At 52.3% G+C, this 26,422-nt stretch overlaps 5 protein-coding genes across 5 annotated transcripts in view; 2 read left to right on the top strand and 3 right to left on the bottom strand.

Annotated features, from left to right (window-relative positions):
- Window positions 1-564: 564 nt before the first annotated feature.
- GMORB2_7341 (Vacuolar sorting protein 9 (VPS9) domain) lies at window positions 565-4,664 on the top strand (the record flags this gene model as incomplete). The annotated part of the gene is made up of 3 exons (XM_035469306.1): window positions 565-895; window positions 975-3,911; window positions 3,988-4,664. The coding sequence occupies 3 exons, from the start codon at window positions 565-567 to the stop codon at window positions 4,662-4,664; spliced, it is 3,945 nt and encodes a 1,314-aa protein (XP_035321001.1).
- A 2,643-nt stretch (window positions 4,665-7,307) lies between these two features.
- Window positions 7,308-9,266, top strand: GMORB2_7340 (uncharacterized protein; the record flags this gene model as incomplete). The annotated part of the gene is made up of 1 exon (XM_035469305.1): window positions 7,308-9,266. One exon carries the CDS (start codon window positions 7,308-7,310, stop codon window positions 9,264-9,266), a length of 1,959 nt encoding a protein of 652 aa, XP_035321000.1.
- Window positions 9,267-9,837: 571 nt separating this feature from the next.
- On the bottom strand, window positions 9,838-10,123 carry GMORB2_7339 (uncharacterized protein; the record flags this gene model as incomplete). Its single annotated transcript, XM_035469304.1, has 2 exons — window positions 9,838-9,852; window positions 9,944-10,123. The coding sequence occupies 2 exons, from the start codon at window positions 10,121-10,123 to the stop codon at window positions 9,838-9,840; spliced, it is 195 nt and encodes a 64-aa protein (XP_035320999.1).
- Window positions 10,124-12,327: 2,204 nt separating this feature from the next.
- On the bottom strand, window positions 12,328-14,076 carry GMORB2_7338 (Ran1-like protein kinase; the record flags this gene model as incomplete). Its single annotated transcript, XM_035469303.1, has 2 exons — window positions 12,328-13,262; window positions 13,368-14,076. The coding sequence occupies 2 exons, from the start codon at window positions 14,074-14,076 to the stop codon at window positions 12,328-12,330; spliced, it is 1,644 nt and encodes a 547-aa protein (XP_035320998.1).
- An 11,189-nt stretch (window positions 14,077-25,265) lies between these two features.
- GMORB2_7337 (serine/threonine-protein kinase PRP4) overlaps window positions 25,266-26,422 on the bottom strand; it is a gene marked incomplete at both ends in the record, with an annotated part of 3,830 nt that continues 2,673 nt past the window's right edge. The window contains one exon of the mRNA XM_035469302.1: window positions 25,266-25,475. Within this exon, the coding sequence (XP_035320997.1) occupies window positions 25,266-25,475 (210 nt within the window). The remainder of the gene's footprint in view (window positions 25,476-26,422) is intronic.

Genomic DNA, 26,422 nt, shown 5'->3' with positions numbered 1-26,422 from the left:
GGGTCGCTTAAGGGTCGGTGCCGGTGCCCCGTAAGAACCCCCTGTGGGTCCCCTGGAAAGGTCGAAAGTCTCCACTGTAGCTGGCAAGAGCTGGCGGGATCGACGCTGGCGATTGCGCCAAAGTCAATGACCATCCATCCCTATGCGTCAAGTCTCCTCCTCTCCATTCCACCTTCAAGACAGCCCACACCACACGCCACACCCACACGCTCTCTCCAGCTCTCTTCTTTCTATACAGAGAGCTTCTTGGCTCTTACCTTGAACCTCGACGTTCTCACATCACCGACCGATTCGACGCGCGAATTTCTCTCTCCGTTTGAACCGACTAGACCGGATGCCACCGAGATAGATACCCCCATCATCAAATCACACCCCTCCCCACTCTTTGATCACGACCCCTCCCCCTTTGAAGGAACTCGTGACACCCGTGGACGCCTTTTTACGATCTCTCGAAGCTCTGCGCGACCCCATACCGTAATACTCCCCGCCCATATTCTCTCGGACTCGCTCGCCCGCCCCCGTGCTGACGAATGGTTCAACCAGGCCACCGAGCAAGTCGAATGAATGCAACCGCTAAACCCCTTCCTGGCCGCCTTCTTCAAGAGCTCGGTAGCCTCGCAGTGCACCCCGGTACACCACTATATCCTGCTCGTGCCACTGACAGATGTCCTCTTGACTTCGCGTGAGACGGAGACGGGCGCTCCCTCCAGCGAGGTCATTGCCTCGGAGGACTTCCTCGCCAGCCACGTCCTGCGCGTCCCGCCCCCGGGCTCTGGGCCCGGAGCCAAGGATGGCGTGCCCAACTTGCGCGAGGTGAGAGGCAAGGCAAAGCAGGTGTCGACTCTCAACGGGAGGAGCGTCGTCATCAAGGACTCTACCGTCTACAGTAACAAAGGTACGTCATCTGTAGCTATTATTGGCCTTCGAACCGTGCTAGGATCTGTCTGCTAACCACCTTCAACCCACCCATCTAGGCTTCAAAAGCCTGGCACAGGCACAGGTTCTGAGCGATAACACCTTCTACCCTGATGCTTTTGAAGCCCGACAATGGCTCATCTACTACATCTCGAAACCGTTGGTCGGCACCTGGGAGGAGGTCAGGCTCACGCCTGCCGTACTCATCCCCGGAGTGAGGAAGAGGAAGATGGTAGAGCAGCAGAGGGCGTCCAAGGCTGCAAGCGCATCCGACGCTGACCTGCCCAAGAAGAAGGACATCCAGAGCTTCCACGACCTGCTCAACAACTTCCCCATGATCGCTCGCCAGATGCACGCCGGCCTCGAGAGGCTCTTCCTTGAGTTCAACAATGTCTTCCAGAAGCCTTTGCCTCCTCCCCCGTCTGCTACCGAGATCCCCGACCCACTTCCTGACGGCCCCATAGCTTCCGCCATGAGGAGGGCCCGTTCGAGTAGCTTGTCCAGGTATGGGGAACAGGGTGTACAGCACCTGCCAGTAACTGACGACTTCTATGCCGAGGACGATGAGGATATCATGAGGGCGTCGTTGGAGTCCGCCGTCACCACAGCCATTGACATATTTCAAGGCGTAGACAGGCAGCAACTGTCTCTCCTAGGTGCGACAACTGACCTGACGGGGCCATTGGTGGAGAAGCTCATCGAGCGCTACGTCACAGAGAATGTCCATCGCCTCCTCTTCCCCCGGCTCAACGCCATGAAGCGTCCAGAGGACATTGACCTCGAGAAGAAGATACACCAGATGGAGTACATCGACATCTCACAGCTGGGCATCGCCATCGATGGCGGCCAAAAGGGAAAGCACGACCTCATCATTCAGATCGACCCCGCCATTGAAGAGTTCAGGAAGATTGCGACCGCACTGAGCCCTCAGGAAATGATGGATCTGTTGCTATCCACAATCAAGAGGGTATCCCACCTGACGGAGCCAGTTCTGGCGGGCGGCCCGGCCGAGCTTCACTCGGAAAAGACGATGATGACGGTGAATGCGGATACGCTCGTGTCTCTGCTGTTGTACGTTGTCATACGGTCCCAGGTGCGCCACCTGAATGCGAGACTCAGCTACATACGAAGTTTCATCTTCATCGACGACGTCGACTCGGGAGAGCTCGGGTACGCCTTGAGCACTTTCGAGGCGGTCCTAACCTACCTATCCATGGACTCGTCCGGGCTGAGGCGCGCGAGCAGGAGGAACAAGGCGTTGTGGAACTCTGCTAAGAAGGGCGACATGGAGACGTTACGCAGCATCCTTGAGCCTAGTTCGGCAGCCGACGGTGCCGGACAAGATTCGCCAGATTCGCCCAGGTCTAGGCGAAACTCGGCCACCTGGAGCGCTTCCAACGGGGAGGGTAAATCTAGGAGGTCTTCGTGGACGTTCACCCTTTCGGAGCGCTTCTCGCATGGCTCCGGTCTGAGCCACGTGTTTCCGTTCCAGTCGGATGGGTATCATGATGACAATGGGTCGACGGCGGCGCCCAAGAAGATCAAGCGGGTGGCCATGGATACGCGAAGCCTATCAAGCGGATCGGAAATATCATTCCAGTCGCACACGGCGAGTGTGGCCAGCATAGGTAGCGCCCAGGAGGGCGACATCTCGGCGGAGCGACTGTCGCAGACAAACAACGCGTTTGGCGAATCAGTGCCCATGATGGCGATCCAGAACAAGCAACCCGAGGTGCTACGGTACCTCCTGTCGCTCTCGGAGCACTACCCGCTACCGACGGTATTGGACGATATGAACAACGAGAACACGACGCTCCTGAGTGCGGCGGTGCAGCTGGGCCACGCGGAGCTGATTGACATTGTCTGGGGCTTTGTAACAACGAAGTCAAGCGATGCGGAGATTGTGGACTACGTGGCGCGCCAGGATATCTGGGGCCGCAGCATAGGTCACTACCTGTTCCACGCACCGTTTCTCATAGAACAGATCGGGCACATCATACCGTGGCGGCAGCGGGACAAGAACGGGCAGACGCCGCTGTTCGCCCTCTGCAGGTCGTATGACCACGGCAACTACCACGACATGGTTGAAGCCGCTCTCGAGGCGGCCAGGAGGGCGCAGCGCGACGGGGAGCCGCTGCACGTGGACGAGCATGTGGACAACAAATCCAACACGCTGCTACACATCATCAACGATGCGCAGCTGGCGCTCACCATTCTGCAGCGATGCGACGTGGACGTAAACGCGACCAACGAGAGGCGGTTCACGCCGCTGATGGTGGCGAGCAAGTACGGGCGATACGACATGGTTCGGGCGCTTTTTGCAGACCCCAGAGTAGACGTTGGAGCCAAGGAACTGCGAGGGCTCACAGCGGTGGAGCTGGCCAAGGACGACGAAGTCCGGAACCGCATAGACGACCTGGGACTGTTCAGCATGGTGCCCGGGCGTGACGGGCGGATAACGGGAGTAGTGCGGGCCTTCTTCGTCGAGGACGGCAGCGTGCGGCTTGTGCTCAAATCAGCGGCTCCCACGGACCGGGAGAGCTACACAGTGACGACGAGCCGGCGGTCGCTGACGGACTTTGAACAGCTGATGCAGCTGCTGGGCGAGGAGCACCCGGCGTCGTGGCTGCCGCCCATGTCGGACACGCGGTCACCCTTCCAGATCCCGTCAAAACCGTCGCGGGCGATCCTGCGCGACATCCAGGCCAAGACGGACTCGGCGCTGAAAGTGATGCTGGGCCACCCGACGTTTGCGACGCACGAGATGCTATGGGAGTTCTTCCTGGTCCCTGAACTGCAGCTGGACACGATGCGCGAACGTTCCAAGCTTAAGGCCGAGGCCAGGGTGGAGCGTGTCCGCGACGAGTACGAGCCCATCACCGAAGTGAGGGAGGTGGAGCAGTTTGTCAACCATGCTCGCGATATGGTCCGGAGCGTCAGTCACTCGACCAAGAGTGTTACAAGGCGAGCCAACAGCACTGGAGTGGCAGCAGCAGGTGAGAGTTATCTCTACTTGCCAAGCACGGGGCAGAAAGAAATGGGTACGGATATGGCTAACAAGATTGGAAACAGACATGTACGACTCGTCTGTCCTCTTACACCGAGCAGTAACGACATTACCGTTTCTTCCGAACCGATACGTTGACGCGTTCGAGACGTATGTGCGGGCATTGACACCTACGCAATCAAGCCCGGAGATGACGCTCCACACGTCGCTGCTGGGAGTGCAGTCCACGGTGCAGGGCCTGTTGTCGGCGCTTTCGCGGCCTCTGACGTTAGTGGGCCAGATCCAGTCAGCCAGGCGGGAAGCGGAGCGCAGCCAGAGTTCTACGTCACGGTCGTCACGGTGGCCTCTAGGCTTGCTAGACGACACGCGACAGCGGATGCAGGATGAGAAGGAGAAGCGGGCTCGACGGATCGGCGAAGAGGCCGGTTACTATGCCCGCGAGCTGCGGTACACGCAGCAGACGGTGGCCAGTGAGCTGGCGGGGTGGCAGGACATGCACGACCGGATGGGCAGACGTCTGATAGCCGATTACGCCCGAGGCATGCTGGTGCAGGAGCGCAACAAGCTAGACGGTATGATGAGGGCACTGCGGAAAGTGAGGGGCGTGGCGGAGGAAGGACGGCAGAGGCACTGGGGTCCTCTCCCCAGGTCCCCGCCGGGACTGAGGATGCAGGATAGGGAGATGGCGGAGGCGGGACAAGGGCCCGTGGATGAGGCCAGTGGTGGGGGGGAGCGTGTCTGATGGGTGAAAAGCACTAGCAGGGAGGGGAATGGGTGTTTGATCGCTATGGCGTAGATGATGATTTTTTGTCTCATCTATAATTGTTTTACCTCTTTTTATTCTCCTACTCTACTCTCTACATTCTTGTTCTTTTTTTCTATATCATGTTCCAGGACAAAACACTTGTCGAGGCCAGTTTTGTTGTTCTTTTACTTGCTGTTTTCTTCTCTCTCTCATATTCGTCAAGTATGATGTACAGTGGATACAAAGGTAACGGTGTTTCTATATTTTTCGTTTCTACTTGTACGTGACCCCGAAACAAGGGCGGAATGAAACGTTTTTCGGACAAGACCTACCCCAACCTTTCTTTTTCCCTTTCCAGGACGGTGTTACAGATCTTGAGGCTGTGCATGGAGCTAAGTGTACACGTAGGGTGGTGGTGTCGAAGATGTAATAGAGAGAGCCTGGATGCCAGTGAGTGACGATTCTGTGGCGGCCTCCAGCTAGTGAGACTTGGTTGACGGTGGAGTCGTGGGTTTCAGAGGCGGTCTCGCCGGTCGGTCTGGTTGGACGTGGACGTCATCCTGAGCAAGAGATCGAGGAGGACACTAATGAATGCAGAGATGGGAGAGAAGAGTCATACCATCTCTCTGTTTTCTCGCGCAAATGCAGATGCAGATGCAAGACGAGTGGATTTCCTTGACTCTTTTTTTCTGTCATGAACGTGCTTCTCGTGATGGCGCGCCATCATCAAGACACGCGAAAGACGCGATGGAAAAAAGAGAAGAACAAAGAGCGTGGACGTGGCGTGGCGCGAATTGGACCGTGGCAGTGGGGCTTCTGACCAATGGGGTGTAAGAGATGCTTGATCGCCCCCCCCCCCCCACCCCCCGTGTTGGATACGCGCCCGGAACTCGGGAGCGCGCCTTTCTGCGGGGCATTTCCTACTCCGCGTAGTACGGTAGAGCCTAGAGGGGATGACTTCCAGGCATTACGTGTAAGGGAGTACGGAGTACGGGTAGAGGGAGTGTTGGCTGGAATCTTAGAAAGTAATCTCCGCAGGCGCCCGGTGTCAGGAAGCGCCAGTATAGACGCCGCTGTACGACTCAAGTGCCGTTAGTAATAATACAGAGTACGTGCGGCAATGTCAAGTTTGTTCTACTGTTAGTCTAGTGGTCTAGTACCGACTGGAAAGCTAGACTGTGAGAGCTTCCAAAAATAGACGTGCAGATATTCTTGTCTTCTGTATTCTATACTGGTACTACTACTGCTGCTACTACTACTACCACTGCTGCTGCTGCTACTACTACTACTATTACTACTACTACTAGTGCATCATAGACATAGATCCAAGCAATCAAGAGAGTCGAAGAAAAATAAACAAGGACAAATGAAAACACGGAAAGAAGGGAAAGCGCGTTGCGTGTGCGCGTGCGTGTGCGTGTGTGTGTGGAAGGAGCGAGCAACGGGGAAAGAGCGAAAGATACACGACAGACGGGGGGGGGGCGTGGGGAAGGAGGGACTGACAGCGACAGGGAAGGAGCATACGTCTCAACTGCCGCCGACGACCACTCAAATTGGCCACGATGACGGGTTCCGAAATCTACACTGTGTCTCCTCTAAAATTCTACCAGCATCAACAGTATGTACAGTGTTAGTAATGCCATTAGTGCGGATGATCGTCAGTGGGACCCTTGGGACGCGGCTCGGGATTCTTCCCCCTCTTCCATTCTCAACGCGGACCTCACATGTACCTCTCTCCTCCTCCCCCAGCCCCAGCCAGCCCCTCTTATTGTCGAAAAGAGGCAATATCAGACCAGAGAGAGAGAGAGAAAGTCGCGTTTCAGAGTTTCTTTGGCGTCGTGTCACTCTCATCGGTTGTTCGTCCCCGGCCCCCCTGCTTTTCTTGTTCTTCTTCTTCCTCTTCAAAACACCCCTGTCGGGCCCTCTTTCTGCCTTTTTGCCTTTTTTTTTTCAACACGCACACACCCCTGCTCTTTTCTCCATCCCAGCTCGACCGACTTACACGCGCGCGCGACAAGAGAGCTACCAAACAGATACGAGTATTGCTCTCTGTACTATCAGTTTTGACTTGTTTGTACTACTTGCTTAGTACTACTGCTGCTAGTAATACTAGGCTATTATCGACTTTATACTGCTGCCGCTGCTGCTGCTGCAGAAGGAAGCCATGGCCATGAAAAAGAATAAGTCTGGCTGCTGCCCTCCTCCCCTCTTGGCCATCTGGATTCAGGCCGCATCATCTCCTTTCCAATCATTCCCTATTAATACCTCAAACCCCTTGTCGTTATCGACCCTGCTTGTTTCCATATATCTCTGCTTCTCTCTACTCTCGTCTTGCCTTGTTCTAGAACCTGGTCGTATAGTAGCTGTGCGGCCCTACCACTTCCTCTACTCTGCATCCTTCGAAGCCCCACGGCTCGACAATCCCATCGCCGCAGCTACTACGTCTGGAGCTGGTCTCTGGGCATCTTAATTCTCGTCTCCTTCTTCCTCTTTTGTTCTCTTCTCAACCGCGAAGAGAATCAGCAATGTCTTCGTATGTCAACCACCCGTCACTCCCGGATTTAACCCCTCTCATCTACCTACTCATAAACATGAGTCACTTTTGCTAACACTCACTCACCTCACAGTCTGGCAGGAGACATGCCCTCTTTTGAATTTACCGGCTGTGCCGCCTACTCGACTCCTTCGCCGCCGATGGACTTTTCCTTTGACACGTCGTCCTTCTTCGACTTCACTCTCCCTAACACTGCCAATGCAGACCTTGGTACTGTTGCCAACTCAAACTACAGCCAGTACATGACCCCTCGTCCAGCCACACACTCACATTCACACACTCGCTCGTCGTCTCGCGGGTCCACATACTCGGCCATTTCCACCGTCGAGTCTACCCCTGACTCTGCCTGCACCCGCCTCACTACGCCTCCCCGGGCCAGCCCCCCCATTCACCATCACGGTGCTCTCCTACTGCCCAAGATCCGTTCGCAGGACCAGGATATCAACGTACCCCCACCAGTGTCCTACCGTCGCCAGAAGCAGCAGCAGCAGCACCAGGCGCGGGTCGCTACCCAAAAGGTTCGCCGGGCTACCTCGGCTGCCGCCCGATCAAGCCATGTCCGCAGCTACACCAACCCAGAGACCCTGACCAACATGGCCTACGCTCACCTGGCCTTTTCTCCTACACCCACACCCCAGGACCACAATCGTCGTCAGCAGCAGCAGCAGCAGCAGCAACAACAGGCTGACAGCCTGTCCAACTCACTCCTCTGCTCCCCCGCCAGCTTCGCTCCCAATGCCGTCGCCACAACATCCTCGGTCAACAACGACGACGAAGCCAGCATCCACGGTCACATTCGCCGCAGCAACAGTGTCGATACCGCCGTCATTGACAAGTACGGCTACCCCACTTACCGTCAAATGCCACTTGTCCAGTCCGAGTTTTGCATGGCGCCAGCCTACCTGGCCCATCACAACCAAACTCCTTTTCAGCTGGGTGGCGGTGTCGACATGACCACAGCTAGCATGGCCACCACCGGAATCACCACAGCTAGTCTGACACCGGAGCCTGAGGCTATGCCGAGCACCACACTTGCTGCCTTCCTCACAAGCCCCAACCCCGCTGCCTCGCTCGTCCGCACCATTTCCTTCCCCCACCGTGACCCTACTATCAAGCACTTTTGGTGGGATGTGCGTAATGTGCGCTCATGGTCCAGCTTCAACGCCGCTGCCATCATGGCCCTCCCCGGTGCCTCGGACCTCCTCACCACGCCTGTCCCAGCCCCGGTCCTGGCCCAGCCGGCGATGCCTGCCCGCCACCCGGAGACTGAGGCTGCCCTGCACGCCATATACGCCTCATACTACCTGCCCAAACTCAACTCAGCCCTGGCCCTCACGTCTGGGCGACCCCTGCAGCTGTCTGCGCCCTCAGCCCACTCCAGAGGCCACCCGGGCGACCTCGTCTTCACGGCCAACCCGGCTGGCGAATCGTCGACGGCCTCGGCCATATTTGGCGGCAAGCCCACTGCTCGCGTTGTCGGCCTGGTCCGTACTTTTGACCGCTTCAACACGGGCATGCGTGCTGAGAGCAACATCAAGCGTGTCGAGTACCTGCGCGGCCTGGCCGCCCTGCACCACGCCATGCGCGAGCACGGCTGCCGCTACGGCTTCATCCTCACCGAGATTGAGCTGGTCCTTGTACGCAACGGCACCGAGGCCACGCCATTCTTCGGCGACTTGGAGATCACCTCTGTCCAGCTTGCTACTGCCTCGGAGGTCTCATATTCCGACGCCAACGACATGGACCCTGAAGGCCTGCCCCTGACGGCCTGCCTCGCCCTCTGGGGACTATGCCAGCTCGCCAATGCCTCCGGAGACCACCGACAGCACCAGCAGGCCCAGCCAGGCCACGCCCACTGGAGGTCCGAGATTGGCGCCCCCGCCGAGGGAACCAGACGCAAAGCTCATCCTAGGGACTCATGGATGCCCGCGCCACAGCTGGCCGAGAAGAGGGAGGCCAAGAGGAGTCGTGGGTGGGTGTTTCCCGAGGATGCCGTTGGTCGAAAGGAGCTGGGCAAGAGGGGTGTCCGCTACAATGGTGTCTGAGTATGGTTATCTTCATCGGTTATTTTCATCTTTTCCCTTGTTCTCTTTTTCTGATTTCCCTCTTTGCCAGCTGGTTCTGGATAGAGAGAGGGGGATGAAGGACGTAAAATGGGTGGCCAACATTCTTTTCTTTTTACCATAGAGCAGTGCTACATGATGATGACGATGAGAGCAGGGTAAGAATTATAATGAATATCGTGTTGATCAACATTGGCCAGGCGTCCTTGTGATTTCAAAGTCAGTGTTTCTTTTCTCCCACAAACAAACGACAAGAGTAGTAGAGTGACGCGAAATCCCCAGTCACCCACGTGCATAATCCATTGCGAACAAGGGCAAGAACAAAGTAAGATATTTGCCAATTGAAACAGTCAAGGCTGAGGCTAGGAAAAGAGGAGATGAGGGAAACGGAAAGAAAACAAAATATAGAGAGAAAGGAGGCGGCTCAATGTACCCCTGTGCCGGCAAAGGTAGGCCCAGGATCGGTCACGGTAGAATTGATGGGAGGGCCAAGGGGAGCTCTTGAGCTTGCCCTTGATCTTGGCTGAGATACTCGACATGGTCGGTATCTTTCTCAGCCGCCAGGTAGCTCTGACGGTCAGTCCGTCGCCAGATGTGCTGCCCCTCTCCTTCCTTATATTTCCTCTTGTCGATGTGGGGTGTCTTCGGCTCTTATGGACCAGGCTAGTGTCCCCGGGACCCTTGGAAGCCTCGTACTGAGCCTCCAACGCTTCGTATAGTGGATATGTGACCGGTGGCATGGGCGGCAAGGATTGGTAGAGCTTGCCGGGGTCTTCAGCGGCACCCGACGGAGCGGCTATCTTGATGACAGTCCACTGTGCCTCGATGACGTCGCGCATGATTTCCACGTCGTCTTGGTCGAGACGAGATACGAGCCTGCGTCCCGTTTCCCAAAGGCTGCCTTGATAGCCCCTGGCGTGCGAACTTTGGCAGGATCAAGTCGATTGCTTAAGAGAACAGGGCTCGCAACGATCCGACGAGGCTTCCGGCGGCGGTGCCCGAGTCCAAGTCGATGCGATGTTTGGCCGTCAGCGACTCGTCACCGGGAGACTCGTAATGTGCCTCGACGGCCTTGGAGATGGATTCGGGAGGCCAAGCTGCTGCCGTTCTAGACACACAATGATGTACCTTCGGTCGGGGTCTTCGCTGGTTACGGTCGACACAGAGCCTCGGGGCAGTTGGTGGCTGGTGTCGCCACAACGCCTAACCACCTCGGACAAGAATAGGCCTTGCCCAGAGCGCATGCAAAGACAGGTTCAGGATAAGCATATTCCAAGTGGCATCAGACGTGGCGAGCTCTCTGCTCTCGGGCGCGAAGAGGCATATCAGACGGCAGCGGAATTCCTCGATCATCACCAGGGCTGGCTATTAAAGGGCAGCACGGATAGAGTCGCGGTCTGTGCCGGTGTTGTTGACTGCGAACGGCCGAATATGGCAAATTGTCACACAAGGTCAGAGGTAAAAAGGCTGGTAGAAAAGTCCCTGGCCGAGGCCTAGAACCAGATGGTTAGCAGATGCTGGGAGCTGGGAAAACTGCACGTTGCAGTTGGGCTTGGGCATGTAGTAGCAGTACAATCTCCGAAACGGCTTGGATCGGCCTTTGGCGTGGCCTGAATGTTGGTCTGCAGTTCCTTCGTCTCTGACGTCCTCATAGATCCTTTGCCTGTCTGGATGAGCCGGGGTTCGTCATTTCGCTGGTCTCCTCAGATTCTGTCTGGTTCCCCAGGGTTCATTTCTGCAGCAAAACTGCGACTCGAATCGTCAGCAGAGAAACCGGCGCGGGGGTGATGATGGTGACAGCGACGATGACTTACAAATAGCCACAAGGCATTTGAGTTGTCGGAGGCATTCGGGGATGCTATGGCTAAAGTTGATGTCGAAAAAAAAGAACCTGAGTCTGTCGTCACCTGTCCGTCAGGATCGGCAACAAGGGAGGGAGGGAAGAAGGTCTCATCTCATCTTTCGTCTGACCTTTGGAGGGTTCTCACTTGGCGCCAGACTCGATGACGATAATCCGACTTCGAACCAAAGGCATGTTGCGTGCAAGAACTTGTACAAGTGAGGAAGGGGGGGGAGGTAGTCGGTGGCAAGAGCACCAGAGAGTCAAGCATACTCTTTTTAAGTTTGTTTGTCCAATGTACCAAAGGCTCCATATGGATCACTATCTACCTCCCTTTGCTGTCAAATCCATCTCATTCTCTTTTTTTTCTTCTTCTCACATATTTCCCTGCCGGGAGCCTCTTGCGGAGAGCTCTTCTCGCTTCGCTCGCTCTCGAGGCATGGGGAGCATTGTCTTTGCAAAAAGGGTCTTCACATTTCAGCCACGGCAATGGTACTTTTCTCCACTCTCCACATTGCAACCACATGAAAAAAAAGTAAATCTCACGTTGAAAATACACAATATTAACTCAAGACTCGTCTTGGACATTGTATTCAGTTTCTTTGACCAGGCCTGGGCCAGGTTGTCAGTTGATATCTATATAAAAAAAATCTTGAATGTGTTCCGAAAGTGAAGAACCCCCAATCCAAATAGAAATAGAAAGTAAAAACAATCCCCATTGATAAAAGAACTCCCTTGTCAGAAAAAAAACCAATTTTTTCTTGTTTTTTTAATAAAAAAATATTTTAATGTGAAGAGAAAGTATTCAAGAAAGAATGTATGTGTAAGAACAAAGTGTTGAAAAAAAATGTGCCGGATTAAGATATATAGGTATTTTTTGTGCAACTTCGTTTTTTTGTTTTCGTCCATCGTTAGGTTTGAAACTTTCCAAGGTTTCAAGAATCGTGAGAAAGGATAGAAGAAAAAAAGAAAAAACTCCTCGCTGTAAAAGACAAGGCTGAATGAATGGCATCGGCACCCCAAAGAGGTGGCCAGGACGGGTGTTGGTTAAGGTTGTTTTGTGCAGGAGAAGTAAAAATATGTGACGGAAGATGTGGTAAATATATGCAGTAGAAACCTGGAAAAGGCGACCTGGCACTGATCCAAGGTATGAAGAGGGTTTTGCTTTGTCTGTAGTGTTTGAGCAATGCCCCCAAACTTCATTTAGAAGTATCCCATCAACGGCATAGGACTTTGTTGAGGAAAGGCAGCCAGGTGAGGCTGACGCATGGGAACCTGCTGAACGTAGCGCATAAAGTCCATGAACGGCCACTTGGATTGACACGTCTGCTGCTGCTGCTGGGGTTGGGAGGCCGGAGGGCACTGCACCGGAACGGGCTGCTGCTGCACCAGATGCGACGCAGGGGCGGCGACAGGACCGGTGTACTGATGCTGCTGCTGCTGAGGAATAAACTCTTGACCGGGGAAGACAGCGTCCATGTGTATGGCGCTCTCGGCCTCGTACGTCGGGGGTATGTAGCTGAACGACGACGAGACATCGTGGTGGGCGACGGTGGCAAGGACGGCAGCGGCGTTCTGCTGGCGCTGGCGCTGGCGCTGCTGCTGCTGCTGCTGTTCCTGGATAAAGTCGTCGTCGATATCCGAGATGGTAGAACCACTCGAGGTGAGAGACTCATCATCCGAGTCGGACTCGGGAGAGAGGTAGTCATCGTCATCGATGATGGCAGACTCGGAGGCAGAAGAGGAAGAGGGGACAACGTATGGCGATTGGGAGAAGTGGTCGGGGGAGTCGGGGGGGGTGGGGAGGGAGGCCGGCACCATGGGGACGACAGCCTTGGGAGGGACGGTGAGGTTAGGGCAGGCCTTTATGAGATTCCTGAGCTCAGGGAGGGTGATGCGGTTCTCGGGGGATGAGTTAAAGATGCGGCCCAGTATGTGGTTCAGCTCATCCGTCACCGGGAGGATAGACTTGAGGAAGCCGGGGGCGCGGGCAAAGGCGCGGTAGGTCGAGTCCTGGAACGAAGCCTGCTTCCACGGATTGCGTCCACAGGTGAGGTTGACCAGAATGACTCCCAGGCTCCACACATCGTTTGGGGCACACATGTAAAAGGGCTTCCTGGCAGAAGCATCGAGGCACTCTGTGGTGAATCGTGTCAGCGAGATGATCTTCTTGTAGCACATACCAGACGTAGAAGTGAGTTGAGTATGGATGGGTGGGGAAGGGGAAGAGAGAAAAAACATACCGGGGCTCATGTAAAACGTAGAGCCGCATCCATAGTCCTCCGAACGGTCATCCGAAGTGGCCAGTCCAAAGTCGGCCAGCTTGACAGTCTCGCCATTGTCGGTTACGAGAATGTTCTCAGGCTTGAGGTCCCGGTGGTAGATTCCCAGCCTATGGCAGTGCTCGACAGCGTCGAGGATCTGGAGAAAGGCATCCCGGGCCAGGTCGTCGTTGCCGACGTAGTGACCGCGCTCGGTGATGTTGAGAAACAGGTCTCCCTCGGGGCAGAACTCCAGGACAACGTAGGTGCACTCGACGTCATCGACAATCTTGTACATGGAGACGACGTTGGGGTGGGCCGAGGCGAGGAAGTGCAGACGGATCTCACGTTGCTGGTACAGGACCTGTCGGCGCTCCAGCGGGGTTCCGTCGGCGTTGTACTTGCTCAGACACTTGACGGCATAGCGGATACCGGTGTTGACGTCGGTGGCCAGGTAGACGACTCCGTAGGCGCCGGTACCCAGGATGTCCGTAAGCTGGAGCTTTCCCTCCAGCAGGAGTCCTAACCTGTCCGCGGGAGCAGAGGGAACACAACGGGGCGTGGCGGGATTCACAAACTGCCTGGCGTGCTGCTGAGCGTACTGGTGGTTCTTGGCAGCGACGTGGCTGTCGTACGCCGGAGAGGCCGGCGGCGTAGGATAACCAACGAACTGGGGGCCATGGTGCTGCATGTTCCTTCTGTTAATACACCGAAGAGGAATCCTTTCCAAGGAAGTCCAGATGGGATATCAAGATGGGGAGAAAAGTGGGTCGGATTTCTTTTAATCCGGGTTCCGGGTTTCCACGGCAAGAGACCAAGACCATGGAGTAATAAGACAGAGGGAAAAAAGGAAAAGTCCTGGGGTAAAAAATCCAGACGGATGAAAAAACCGGGGAAAAAAAATGGAAAGGAGCAAAAAAACGGAGGGCCGCCCAAGGAGAAGGTAGGAAAGGAAATATCCAGGGTAGACGGAGATAGATTACAAGTCGTTTTTAAGTGGTGGTGACCGGAGAGTGGTGGAACGGAGAATCTATAAGTCCGGGCTGGTTGAGAAATCGTACAAAAGGATCCCTGACGTCCGAGTCAACGGGTCAAGGGAATTCCACGGCAAGGGAGAAGATGGAAAGAGAAGAAAATGATAGGAAAAAGAAGAAGAAGAAAAAACCGCGATGTTTTTTTCTTTCCTTTGGTTGTCGTTAAAAAGGTGGTTGTAGAGAGGGAGAGAGAGAGAGATAGGTGGTCGTGGAGGGGGGGGGGAGAATATAGCCCGGGGGGTAGAGCGGACAAGATTGTTTTAAGAGGTTGAAGGAGTGTCGCGAAAGGTGTTGTTGGTTTGGTACGTCGGAGAGAGTGTGTGGTACGTACGTCGCAGGCGCCAAACTGTAGGAAGTATTATTCTAAAATAATAATAATAATAAAAGGGAAAATAAACATAGAGGAAATGGCGGGCTATGAGGTATTGATAAACGGGGAGAGGGGCGATTGAGAGACAAAGGGTAAAAGATGGGCCACCGAAGAGATGAGGCGAGCCGGGGGTGTGTGTGTGTGTGGTGTGTGAGAATGGGATGTGTGAGTGGGTGGGGGTGGACGTGAATGTGGGTGGGGGGTGTGGATGGGTGGAGTACCCGAGTATGGGAGGTGCATGGGAAAGTTGCGCAGGAGGGAGAAGGAGAAGGAGAGAGAGAGAGAGACAGAGAGCGAGCGTTGTCCTCTCTGTACGAGTACGGGAAGGAAGAAAAAAAAGGGGTACAAAGCGACAACTCGTAAGAAGGAAGGAGCAAGTTACAGGTGGGGTAGGAGCACATTTCCTGTGCAAGAAAAGTGAAGATGTGCACAGTCGCATTCTCAGTTTCGCCTAGATCTCATGGAGAGTGAACGGCATTTTTCTCTTCTTTTCTTTTTTATTTTAATAGTTTCTATTCTATTATACAAGTAGTGCTGATACGAATTATGGAGTCATATGGTACAGAGTAATGCTAAGGCGGTAGAGGTACAGAGTAGTAACGCTCACATATACAATAAGTACCCTTGTCTATATTTCTCGTACCAATCAACAAGCGTCGAATATGTGCTCCACTCTCAGGAGGCGCAAGGGTGGTCGTAACGCACGGCGTAGGGGCCAAGGCATGGGAGGGGGCGGACAGCCGCAGCACACAATTGGCACACACCAAGACTCACACAGGTTGGTCGCGACTCCACTTTCCCTCCCCATTACAGTATCATCACACATTCTAGCTCTTGGGCCAATAAGACAATGACATAACGTTCCACACCACTTATCTTTTTTTTTTCCTCACTTGTGCTTGTGCAGTATGTGTGTGGGGTCTCCATTTTATTCTTTTGAATGCACGTCCTGTACTCGTACGCTGTAACAGAGTAATGATGCGGATGCTGTACATGTGCGCTACGAGTATGGCTTATTGTTTGCTGTTGCTGTTGCTGCTGTTATTATTGTTATTGCTACTGCTACTATTACTTACTACTACTGTTGCTGCTGCTGCTGCTGCTGCTGCTGCTGCTGCTACTGCTGTTAGCTGGATTACTGCTGCTGCTGTTGTGGCCCCGAGTCCCATTCGGCGCGCGTGCAGATGTGGACACATTTGCCAAGTGGTACTACGGAGCAATACTTGTACTCAGCATTAGTACTGAAAAAGCAACACCAGACACACACAGACGCGCACACACACTTTTGCCAATCTACTTTGACACGGACACTGGGCCATCCCCCCCCCCCAAGGTTCGACGGTCCCCGTGTGCACTTTGACCTATAAGATTAGTTGATTTAAGAGTGAGGCTTGTTATTAAAGTGGGTCGAGTTGGCCATCTCCGATCCCTGTTGTTTCTGTTGTGCGTTGTTGTTGTTGTTCTTTTTTTTCCAACAAAGGTTTCCCCATTCTCATACTGACGACTGAATATACGAGGACGGCAAGGATCCTCTTTTCGCCTTTTGAATAGTAGCATCTGACACAGCAAATGAAGCGTGAGCAGTTTGCTCTTCACTTGTGCCTTGTGATCACTTGACCTTTCCGAGACCCACCGCGATGGAAGAGAGAAAGTCTCTGGGGGGTCGCTGGCAGGGGTCTTTATTAGTTCTACCTGTGTGCAAGAGTACTGCTAGCAGTAACAGTAGTCGTACTCGCCACTATGACTATGACTCTACCATTATTGAAACACATGTATCCGTAGACTCATATGTGTGTTAGTTATTCACGACGTAATACTGTATTGAAGTTATTTTAATATCGGCCATTTGTACCGCTACCATCCATGTGGAGTCATCTGGAAGGCGCTCGCTCCATCTCGCACTCGCTCCTCCCTCTGGGGGGGGGGAGGGGGCTCAGCGCCTACTCGTAGTGGCGGGGTGGTAAACTGCTGATACCGAGATTCTTGGCTTGGCTTATTTGCGGCGATTGCCTCCTCTAATCTGGGCCCCGCGTTCACGGTCTGCTCGGGAACACTCTCCACCGCGAGTCCTTTTGATGCGAGTAGAGGGAGAAGGGAAAGGAAAGAGGGAGGCAAGGAAAGAAGGAAAGAGAGAGAGAAAGGAATCCACAGTGAGTCCCGCGTGGCATGCGATGCAGAGCCAAAAAAAAAAAAAAAAGAAAGAAAGAAAGAAAGAAGGAAAGAAAGAAAGACACGTAAACATTTTTATTTTCCCTATTTTTGGGGCCCAACCTAGGGGAGGCACCAAAGAGCGGGTATCTGCCAGTAGGAGACGGGATACCAGCCCAGATGGACGACGGCTCATACATGTACGCGCATGTGTGTGCGGAGGAGTAAGTACTACGAGTATTACTACGATAAATCTTGCATCTCGCTCCTCGTAACCTCGGAGGAGTCGTTACCGGTTGGTGCACCTATGCCTAGAATCCTAGAATACTGGTGATGGAAAGACCCAAGCCATGTCCTTCTCATCCCGGCCGGATATGTCGTACAAAGGGCCATATGATCTGTCTGCATATGGTTCATGTTGTTTCTTTTCCTTTCTCTTCTCTTCTCTTCTTTTTTCTTTTCTTTTTCTGTTCTTTTCTTTTTCTTCAGATATCCTCCTCTCCGTAGCAACTGTATGCGGAACACTTTTGATGAAAAAGGAATGTCGCCGCAGGCCAGTCCAGAGTCTCTCCGGCGGTTGCGTTGGTTCATTCCGTGACGGGCATAGTATATAATACATGTATGTGTATCGCATCTGGACTACATCTGTAAGAGACTACCGTATAAACAGTTTGGAGAAACTGACATGTTTCTATTCTAGACAACAATTCAATACCAGAATTACCTGTACTACTACCAGCAACCCTTGACAGCCTAATCAGTCGACAATGATCTGATCAACTGGTCGCCGTCAGCGGGTTTATCAGAGTCTCACCCCTGCATTTTGCCGCCCTGATCCTTGGTAAGCCGGGGTATTGTCACCGTCGCTGTCACTCGTGTACGAGTAGAGGCTGAGTCCGGAGTGCTGTTATTACTCGTACGGCCTACGAGTAATATTGGCAGGCATGACTACAAGTAATATGTACTGTACGTAACGTATACGTATAACAGACAAGCTCGTACCGTAGAGTCATACTTGTAATCTGTACACATCAATCCGTACACTGCCCAATATTGGTGTGCACAGAGAGAGTATCGAACCGGGAGTCCTGACAGTCGATGCGATGCATTCCACTCTACGGGTCAACTGACCAATCATCTGGTGAAGGGGAGATGATTTGTGCATTGTTGCAAAAACAGGGTCCCATGGGGCTGCACAGTTTTCCTTCTTCCTTCTTCTCGCCACTTTTACGTGCATGTGAATAGGTCAGGTACAGTCTAGGGACGTCCAGTCGACGATGGATCACGGTACAGGTCGTGGATGAACGAGGCTTTGCACGTACGAGTACAGGTTACAGCGTGTCGCGGTATATCTCTTACCGTACTCGGGATTTTTGCTAATATTACACAGGTACGGATATCCTCCCGTACGGTGATGGTAATGCTGCGGAGCCAATAATACTCCATACATCGTACTCGACGCTCATGCGGAGAGTGGTATAAGTAATCTGTAACCTACAGTACAGATGTCCAACATCACACATATACAGACTACACATCCGTGCTCCGTGACATGAGCCACCAGTGACCACTACCACGCAAAAGACATCATCCCTGGACCCTCCAAGCCACCGCCCAACACATTGCGACGTACTCTTTGTTATACGTTGGCTATTACGTATCGATTTGGGTACGTACGAGAAAGCCCTGCCGAGGCCACGAGTTGTGATGACTACATGTACGTCGCGTGCGGGCGCAAGGGTGTATTTGCAATGTGTTAGGTATGTACGAGGTATATCCTCCCCCCAATCCCGTCCGTCGCCACCAAAGCCCTGCCAGCCAGCCTGACCAACACCTTCCGTCGTATTGATCCTTTCCATGCATCCAAAGAACGGCCGGAAGTGCCAAAAAGCCAAAAAGAGAGGTGACCATGTTCAATGATGATTGAACGAGTGGAGTCTCTCTATACCTCTCCCTCTCCAATGAAAGCTGACAGGTAAGTATAACTCTGGCCGGGTGGTTCGGAAATTCCCCCCAAAGGTTTAGGACCGGTCGTTCTTTTGTCTCTGTGTCCTCTCTTTTTTTTGGATTATTATTATTATTTACTTTTTTTTTTTTTTTTTTACTTTTTTGCTCCAACTCCAGTCTCCATCTCATACGTCAAAGGTCGGACCGCCTCCTGTTGTCGGTTCCGAAGACTACCACACTATGTCTGTAGTAGTGCTCCGTAATGCCTTTCACCTGCGATCGTGACGGCCCTTGTCGTGATTTACCGTGAACCCTGGAGAACTAATGAAATACCGACGATGCCTCCTTCCGTTTCCCTCCCCCCCCTTCGGCGTAAAGCATAAATTAGGGGGGGGAGGGGGGAGTCATCCCAGAGGGAGGGGAGGAGAGGAGGGAAGGAAGAAGTTGCCCTTTCTCCTTCTTCCCCCACCTCCATGAATGAATGAATGAATGATGACGCTTCTGTAACGGTAGTTTCGCCTTCGGTGGCTCCATCTTCATGCTCCTTCACATCTTCTGCCCAGTTTTTCCTGGGGTTCTTTGCCTATCAATGCCTTCTCTGCCCTGCCAGTCAACGTGGTTCTCATCCTGTCGACGGGATAGCAGAAGCGTGTGTGTGTGTGCGTCTGCCTGTCTGTGGGTGGGTGTGTGGGTCGCAAAAGCTCTACGGATACTCCATACTCCGCATTATTACTCTCTTTTCCCACTTTCCCACCATGTTCCGGAAGAAGAAAAAAGGACGTCGTCCACTTTCTGCGCTGCTCCCTTCATTCCTACATTCTCTTCGGTATGTTGATCATGGGTCGATATCGTCATGTCTCCCAGGGTTCCTGTCGTTTCTTAACAACAATACTCCGTAGTGAAAATGGAATAAAAATAAAAATAAATTCTTGGTTGGAATTCTTCAATCTCTAGAGTGCGGTAACTCGTACAGAAATTATGGCTCGGCTCTTCCGCATAGCTGACCAGCATAACTCTCCCGAGTCATAGTATCGCGTGACGCGGACGAAAAGACGTGAAGCAGATATACGAGTACAGTGCTGGATTGAACCCCACGTGTATACTCTCGTATGAGGGAGGAAAGGAGAGGAGAGGAGAGGAGAGGAGAAGAGAAGAAAAGCCTTTTCGTGTTTCATGGACCGCCGTGTGTGAGGAGGGAAGGCGGTAGGGACAGATTGGCGGTCTGGATGCACGACTCGTGCAGTGCAGTGCAGCTCAATGCAATCCGCAGCTGTATCGTATGCAACTGGCAGAATCGATATCTTAGCAGGCGGTGACGGTCGGAGGCGGGAGGCAGCCGGGGCGGGAGCAGAAACAGGTAGCCACCGTTATCAGTAGCTTCACAAAAAAAAAAAAAAAAAAAAAAAAAAAAAAAAAAAAAGCTGTACAAGTAATAGGTATCAATGGCAAACGGGTTGGGCTCTCACAGCCCGTGGCCTGTAGGTACATTGCCTTGGCTGTAAGGATGAGATATCAGTGGTTGGCCCACTGTAATCTTACTATATGAGTGGTCCCGTAGGTGGCCTGTAGGTGGCCTGTAGGTGGCCTGTAGGTGGCCTGTAACATGAGCTTCATCCGCTGAGACTACCACCTCTATCAGTGGTCGTACGCTGTCCATAGGTGTCGTGGAATATTACGGAAGACGGTTGATAGATAATAATATTGCTCAAGCAGATAAATAATAAAACTGCATGTCTGTCAGCTTTTATGCATCACTGCCTGAGGCATAGTGTGCATCAGCAACATGCTGAATCCTGTCACGGGTATACGAGTACCACCGTGTACAGTGCTATTACTGCTACTCGCTACTGCTAGATACGAGTACCTGCTACTGCTACTTGCTACTGCTACTAGTACCCCTTGGCATGGCCTGTCCCTGTTAGCATACTTTTCTGCTAATGCAAGCGGAAGCCCCGTTACAGGTTTGCGGTTGCGGCCAAGGTTGCGCAGCCAAGGAGACTGGCACTAGCCTGGGACGTAGAGTCGCATCACCATTTCGAGAAAAGAGCACGAGTACGTGTACGGCTGAGAAATGAATGGGGCCCGATCTACCTTGTTCCGCTAGAGTCTAGTACGAGTGTGCCAGTAGTATCCGTAGACTTGGCCGTAGCGACCCGTAGCGAGTCGTAGTGCGCCGTAGACCTTGACTCCTTAGCACCTTACTCCGTACTTGCCCATACTATCCGTAATAATCGGCCGGCGACGTGCCCGTTTAGCGTCAGATCTGCAAATCCGGCTTGAGCTGTTTCGATGGACTCGGCAGGAGTCAATTTCAGTCAGTCCGCCCCGGGTCCCGTCCCAGTCCGCCCCCGTCCTAGCAATCCTTAGCAGCTGGGAAGTGGGCAGTGGCAGCAGCGTCAACACCGACATCAACGTCAGCTGTCACCGTAGTACGGGGACACATGGTTGCACCACGTCGGTTTGCTATCCTGTCCTACCCCATCTCCTGTCCTGTTTGATGGGTAACACAGCAACACTCGAGCACTCGAAAAGTTCTATCCATCCCGTTTGGGAGAGGAGAAGAGACAGAGGAGAAGAAGAAGCTGGTGGCCTATGTCAAATCTCCGTGTCACCTCTAGTTTCTCCTGCAAAGCCATCATCATCGTACGGATGATACTTTCCTCGTCCCCAGAATTCTTCATCAGTACGCAGGGTAGGTGATGCGACTTAATTTGCGGTCATGACCCTCTACGGAAGCCCTGCATGGATTCCATCCCTCTATTTGACTGGATGGGAGCCCCGCTTCTTCTCTCCTTTTGCTGTTGTGCACACTACAGATTATATAACACGAGAGAATGACCATGACATAAAGTCGGTGATCAAAAAGTGACGGGAAGGGAAGGAGGATGGAGGAAGGATGGGGAAGAAGAAAAAGAAAAAAAGTGGTACGGTAATATCATGCTGTGGGTAGTATCGCATCACACTGCCACGATGACCCGGTCCCATTCTACCTAGTCAGCGCTACGAGTAGTATCAGTTACCGCTAACCCGTACATTCACTCGCTCCAGAGTTATATACAGAGCACCGAGAGACCAAGATCAGGTAGGTCCAGTCCTAAATTGGCAGGCATCCGGTGCCTCCTTCAGGGGTTCAGGACATAATACCTGTACGGTGCCATCGCCACTTTATTTGTACTGCGTCTTAGTGTCGATGTTGCCGACATGTACGGGGGGAGAGGGGTTTCATGGATCATACATTATACAACACACACGCACACACACGCACACACACACACACACAGAGCACCAGCCAGTAGTGTCATTTGCTCTCGCTAAACCCACGAGAATCGGATATTACATATGGATCCATGGTCCGGCCATACAGGGGTCATGGTTGGGTGACAATGGAGGGGAGAGAGAGAGGGAGCGGGAGAGATGGAAAAATAGAATAGAATAAAATACAATGAGATAAAAAAAAGAAAAAAGGGCAGGGCACTCTTGCATGCACATGCACTCTCACATGTGGTCCTGCTGACAATTGGGCCGATGATGCCGCCCACCACATGGGCACGATGTTGGAGGGATAGGGGTCTACTTTTTTTTGTTGGCATTATACGATAGGGGGGATAGGGTGCGTTGCCCGTACATGTCATCCGTACTCTCTCTCTGTCGAGATGCGCTAATATATCATAGTATGATATGCAATGACGCCTGGAAATGGGACCGGGACGCTTTGATCCCTTGTTCTCGGAGAGAGTCACATGATTCTGTAGATACGTGCTCCACTCGTCTGTACCCGTACATGTGTACAGATTAATCTGTACAGATTACTTCCGTATGTGTGTATGTCTGTGCTCATGCCTTGCACTTTGCATTCGTGATTTGTGATTTGGGTAATCTGTAATCTGTATATCGCCCTCCATCTCATGATGACTTGATGAATGAGACGGCATTTGCCTCAACCCGCTCCTGCCTCGCACCTGCCGTATGCATACTCATCCTGCCTAGCACTCGTATGCATACACATGTTGACATATTGACATGCGTACATCTGGTTCACGAATGAGGCAATGCAAAGCCTCATCCTAGCAGATGGCTGGTCGAAAGCATCGCTAGTTAAAGAGAAAGAAACAGAATCTCGATCAGCTGGGAGAGACGACATGGTCGAAACAAAACACTAAAAAGAAAACAGAAACAAAACAACCCCCCCCCCCCCCCCCCAAAAAAAAAAAAAAAAAAAAAAAAAGCCCACCTCGCCACCTTTTTTTCATTTCTTTTCTTCTCTGTTTGTTTCATGGCGTCGTCGTACGCAGCCCACTACTGAGCCTCATCTGACGTTGCAGGCTCCAACAGCTCATTACCAGATCCGACGAAAGATTCAATCACGTGATGCAAATCGCTGCCAACAATCAGATACTCCATGACGTCGTCGTCCTACGGGTCACGGGGGCCACGGGCCACGCTAGAGAACATTCCGCCAAGTTTCTTTCCCGGCAACGTTTCTCCCTTGCACCTGACGGTTGAATGATGATGACGCAAGGGATGCCACTCTCACAGAGAAAATAAAGGTGCCTTTTTTTTTCTTTTTTTTTTCTTTTTTTTTTTTCTTTTCCTTTTTGTCTTCCTCGCCTTGCCGTCGTCTGTACGGTTTCCACGTATACGTGTCTCCGTGATGGACTCCCATGTGGGAAGCTGTATATTGACGATACTCTGCACACCGACAAATGCGCTTTGTCCGCCTCTGGTCTCATCGACTGACTTCCTTCCTCTTCCTTCCCCTCTTCTCGTCTACTCCTTCCCTTTCTTCTCCCTCTACTCTGTACTCGTACTCTTGTCTCTGCTCTGTTGACGAGGCATCGTACCGTTTCTATATATATTATACCCTGCCTAGCCGAGCACCCCGTTATACTGATGAATGTTACCGCTTCATCAGCATGCCGTCTCGAATTTATTATTCTCTGGTCAAGTTGCAGCTGGAACCTATGCACATGTAGACGGAAGGAGACCATCGCCATACTCTCCGACGAGAAAAGGAAGAGAAGAGAAGACGGAGGGAAGAAAAAGGAAAAGTCTACCACGACTCGAGCTACTGCACGACATTCTTTGCCGTATTCCTAGCATCTGGCAAGGGAGATGGGATGCATTGTCTCTCCGACCTCCAACCTCCTCCCCCTCTCTCTCCCAGAGTGTATCCTGAGGTAATCAGCCAAAGCAGATGTCTCGCCATGATACAATGGGCAAGGGATCGGGCGTTTCACCCATTCGAATGATCAATGCAATGCGTCCAGCATAGATCAACATGTCTGATCTTATACCGAATCTCTCGGTCCTGATATTACTACTAATCTCACTACTACTACTACTGCTACTACTACTGCTACTACTACTATCACTACTGGTACAGCTCGTTGTAATAATAACCCTGACGAATTCCTTGATCTGATACTACTAGTAATACTCCGAATCTCTTGAGTACTCAACCTCTTACACCCCGAACTCTTTACATGGTACTCACACAAGCCCAACCACGCTTGCGACAAAATGAGCTCAAACTCTACCATCAGAGACAACTTCCTTCTCTCTCTCTTCTCTCCCTCTCCCCCTCCAAAAACAACAACACCAACAATGACAACAATAGGTTTCACATACGATGCGAGTACGACCTTGACAAGAGAGATCACAGGCCCTTGGGATCATCATACACAAGTCTCAGACTCACAGTTCAACTGCCCCACAAAAAAATAACGGCTCTAACCGTTCCACCTCACTCCTGAAGCAACCGCCAAGAATCTAGATTCTCATCTGCGTCTGGACTGGTCTTTTGTGCGTGTGAGTGGTATGATAGTTTAGGTGTGTGTGTGCGTGCATGTCTTTATACTCTACTGTTCTCGTACTAGTAGGAAACACCTGATACTCTGGGTTCAGATAGTTTACATAGTTGCATAGTTCTTGACACACACACACACACACACACACACACACATACACACAAACATACACACATACATAATCATCATCATCATCATCATCATCATCATCCGATAAGAGTCAACTCTATCCTTTTTTTTTTCTTTTTCTTTGTGTATTTGTATATTCACCTTCCGATTCATAGTCGCGCCACATGGAATTCAGATGGGACTTATTCAATATATGCCGTGATACTATTGCCATGCATGTATGTACGGCTTAAGTATTACGTCGTACTGCGTCGAGAAAAAAAAAGAAATAGTGGCTTAGATGCAACGCGTGTCCCTCCCCCCCCATTCGGGCCATCCCTCCTTTCCCAGTCTCTCCCAGTCTCTCCCAGTCTCTCCCCCTCATTAGAAGTCACACCCACACTTTGCTAGTCTAGACTAGACCTTGACGGTCCTACCTGAATCACCTCTTTGACCCCCCATGACTTCACCTCCTAGGACTCGTAAAGAACGGATGCTTGAGCGCATCCGCTGGCTTGATCCGCTTATCGGGGTTGAGTGCAAGGCAGTGGTCCAGCAGATCAATAAAGTGCTGCAGGTCTCGCGACTCTCCGTCATACATTCCCTTGGATGCAGCCATGAGGCGCGTCCGGAGATCACGAGTCGGTTTGACAAGTGAGAGAGTTCTGATCGATGTCTGCAGCCGAATGCGTAAAGTTAGCAATCTTTTCTTCAGAGTCTCTCAACGTAGGATTCTATTCATTTTCATCCTCAAGCTTCGGGTCAGACTTCCTTCCCCACCCCCTCCTCCCATCCCCCTCCCCCTCCCCCCCATCTTTGATATATCTCTGATTTCTCTAGATAGAGCAGGTAAATAGATAGGTAGACGAAGGAAGCGGAAGAGAGAGAGGGAAAGAGGAAAGAGAGATAGAGAGAGAGCCTAGTGTGACAGTTGATGCAATTCACTCCTTCAGGCCTTGGACTGTGCCTCGCCACCTTCGGCTGTCGCCTGCTGACCTTGGCAATATACCTGCACCTCTAGACTTGCATCCCCCCTCCCTCAAGACTCATCCTTCATCCTTCATCTAGTCTCACGCTTTTAGTGCGCTTATCGCAAAAAGGTAGAACGCCAAAGACGACAGAGGCGAGAGAGAGAAAGAGAGAGAGAGAGAGAGAGAGAGAGAGAGAGCGAGTTGAGAGGGAAGGGAGAGAACTTCAAGCTAAAATGGAGTGACATTGCGCCATCAGGATCGAGGCACGGAAGCACGCAAATCATACCACTTGGCTCTTGCTCGGATATCTTTTCCACGCAAGACTCACTCTCCCCGGTTTCCCCCGCACCGTAAGAGGGCGTGCCTTGCAGCCCATCTTCCGTCCATGGCACTCGCATCAAGAGATGGCAAAGACAATAGCTTGCGAGATGGTTCAATGATTGGTTCCCTCTCACCCGATCCGCTCGTAGCCATGACGACGACTTTTGCAAAAGGTTGTGTGTGCGTGTGCCCCAATGCGTATATGTGTATATGTGTGTATGAATGAATGGATGTATGTGTGTGTGTATGTATGTGTGTGTGCGCGCACATGTATGCGAGTGGTCACGAGCGGAGCGGGAAATGAAAGGATCGAGATCAACATTGGGGGGGG

The sequence above is a fragment of the Geosmithia morbida genome (genome assembly GCF_012550715.1).
Source record: "Geosmithia morbida isolate 1262 chromosome Unknown scaffold_8, whole genome shotgun sequence".
Lineage (NCBI taxonomy): Eukaryota > Fungi > Ascomycota > Sordariomycetes > Hypocreales > Bionectriaceae > Geosmithia > Geosmithia morbida.
Note: the sequence above shows the minus strand (reverse complement) of the source record. Positions and strands in the feature narration are given on the sequence as shown.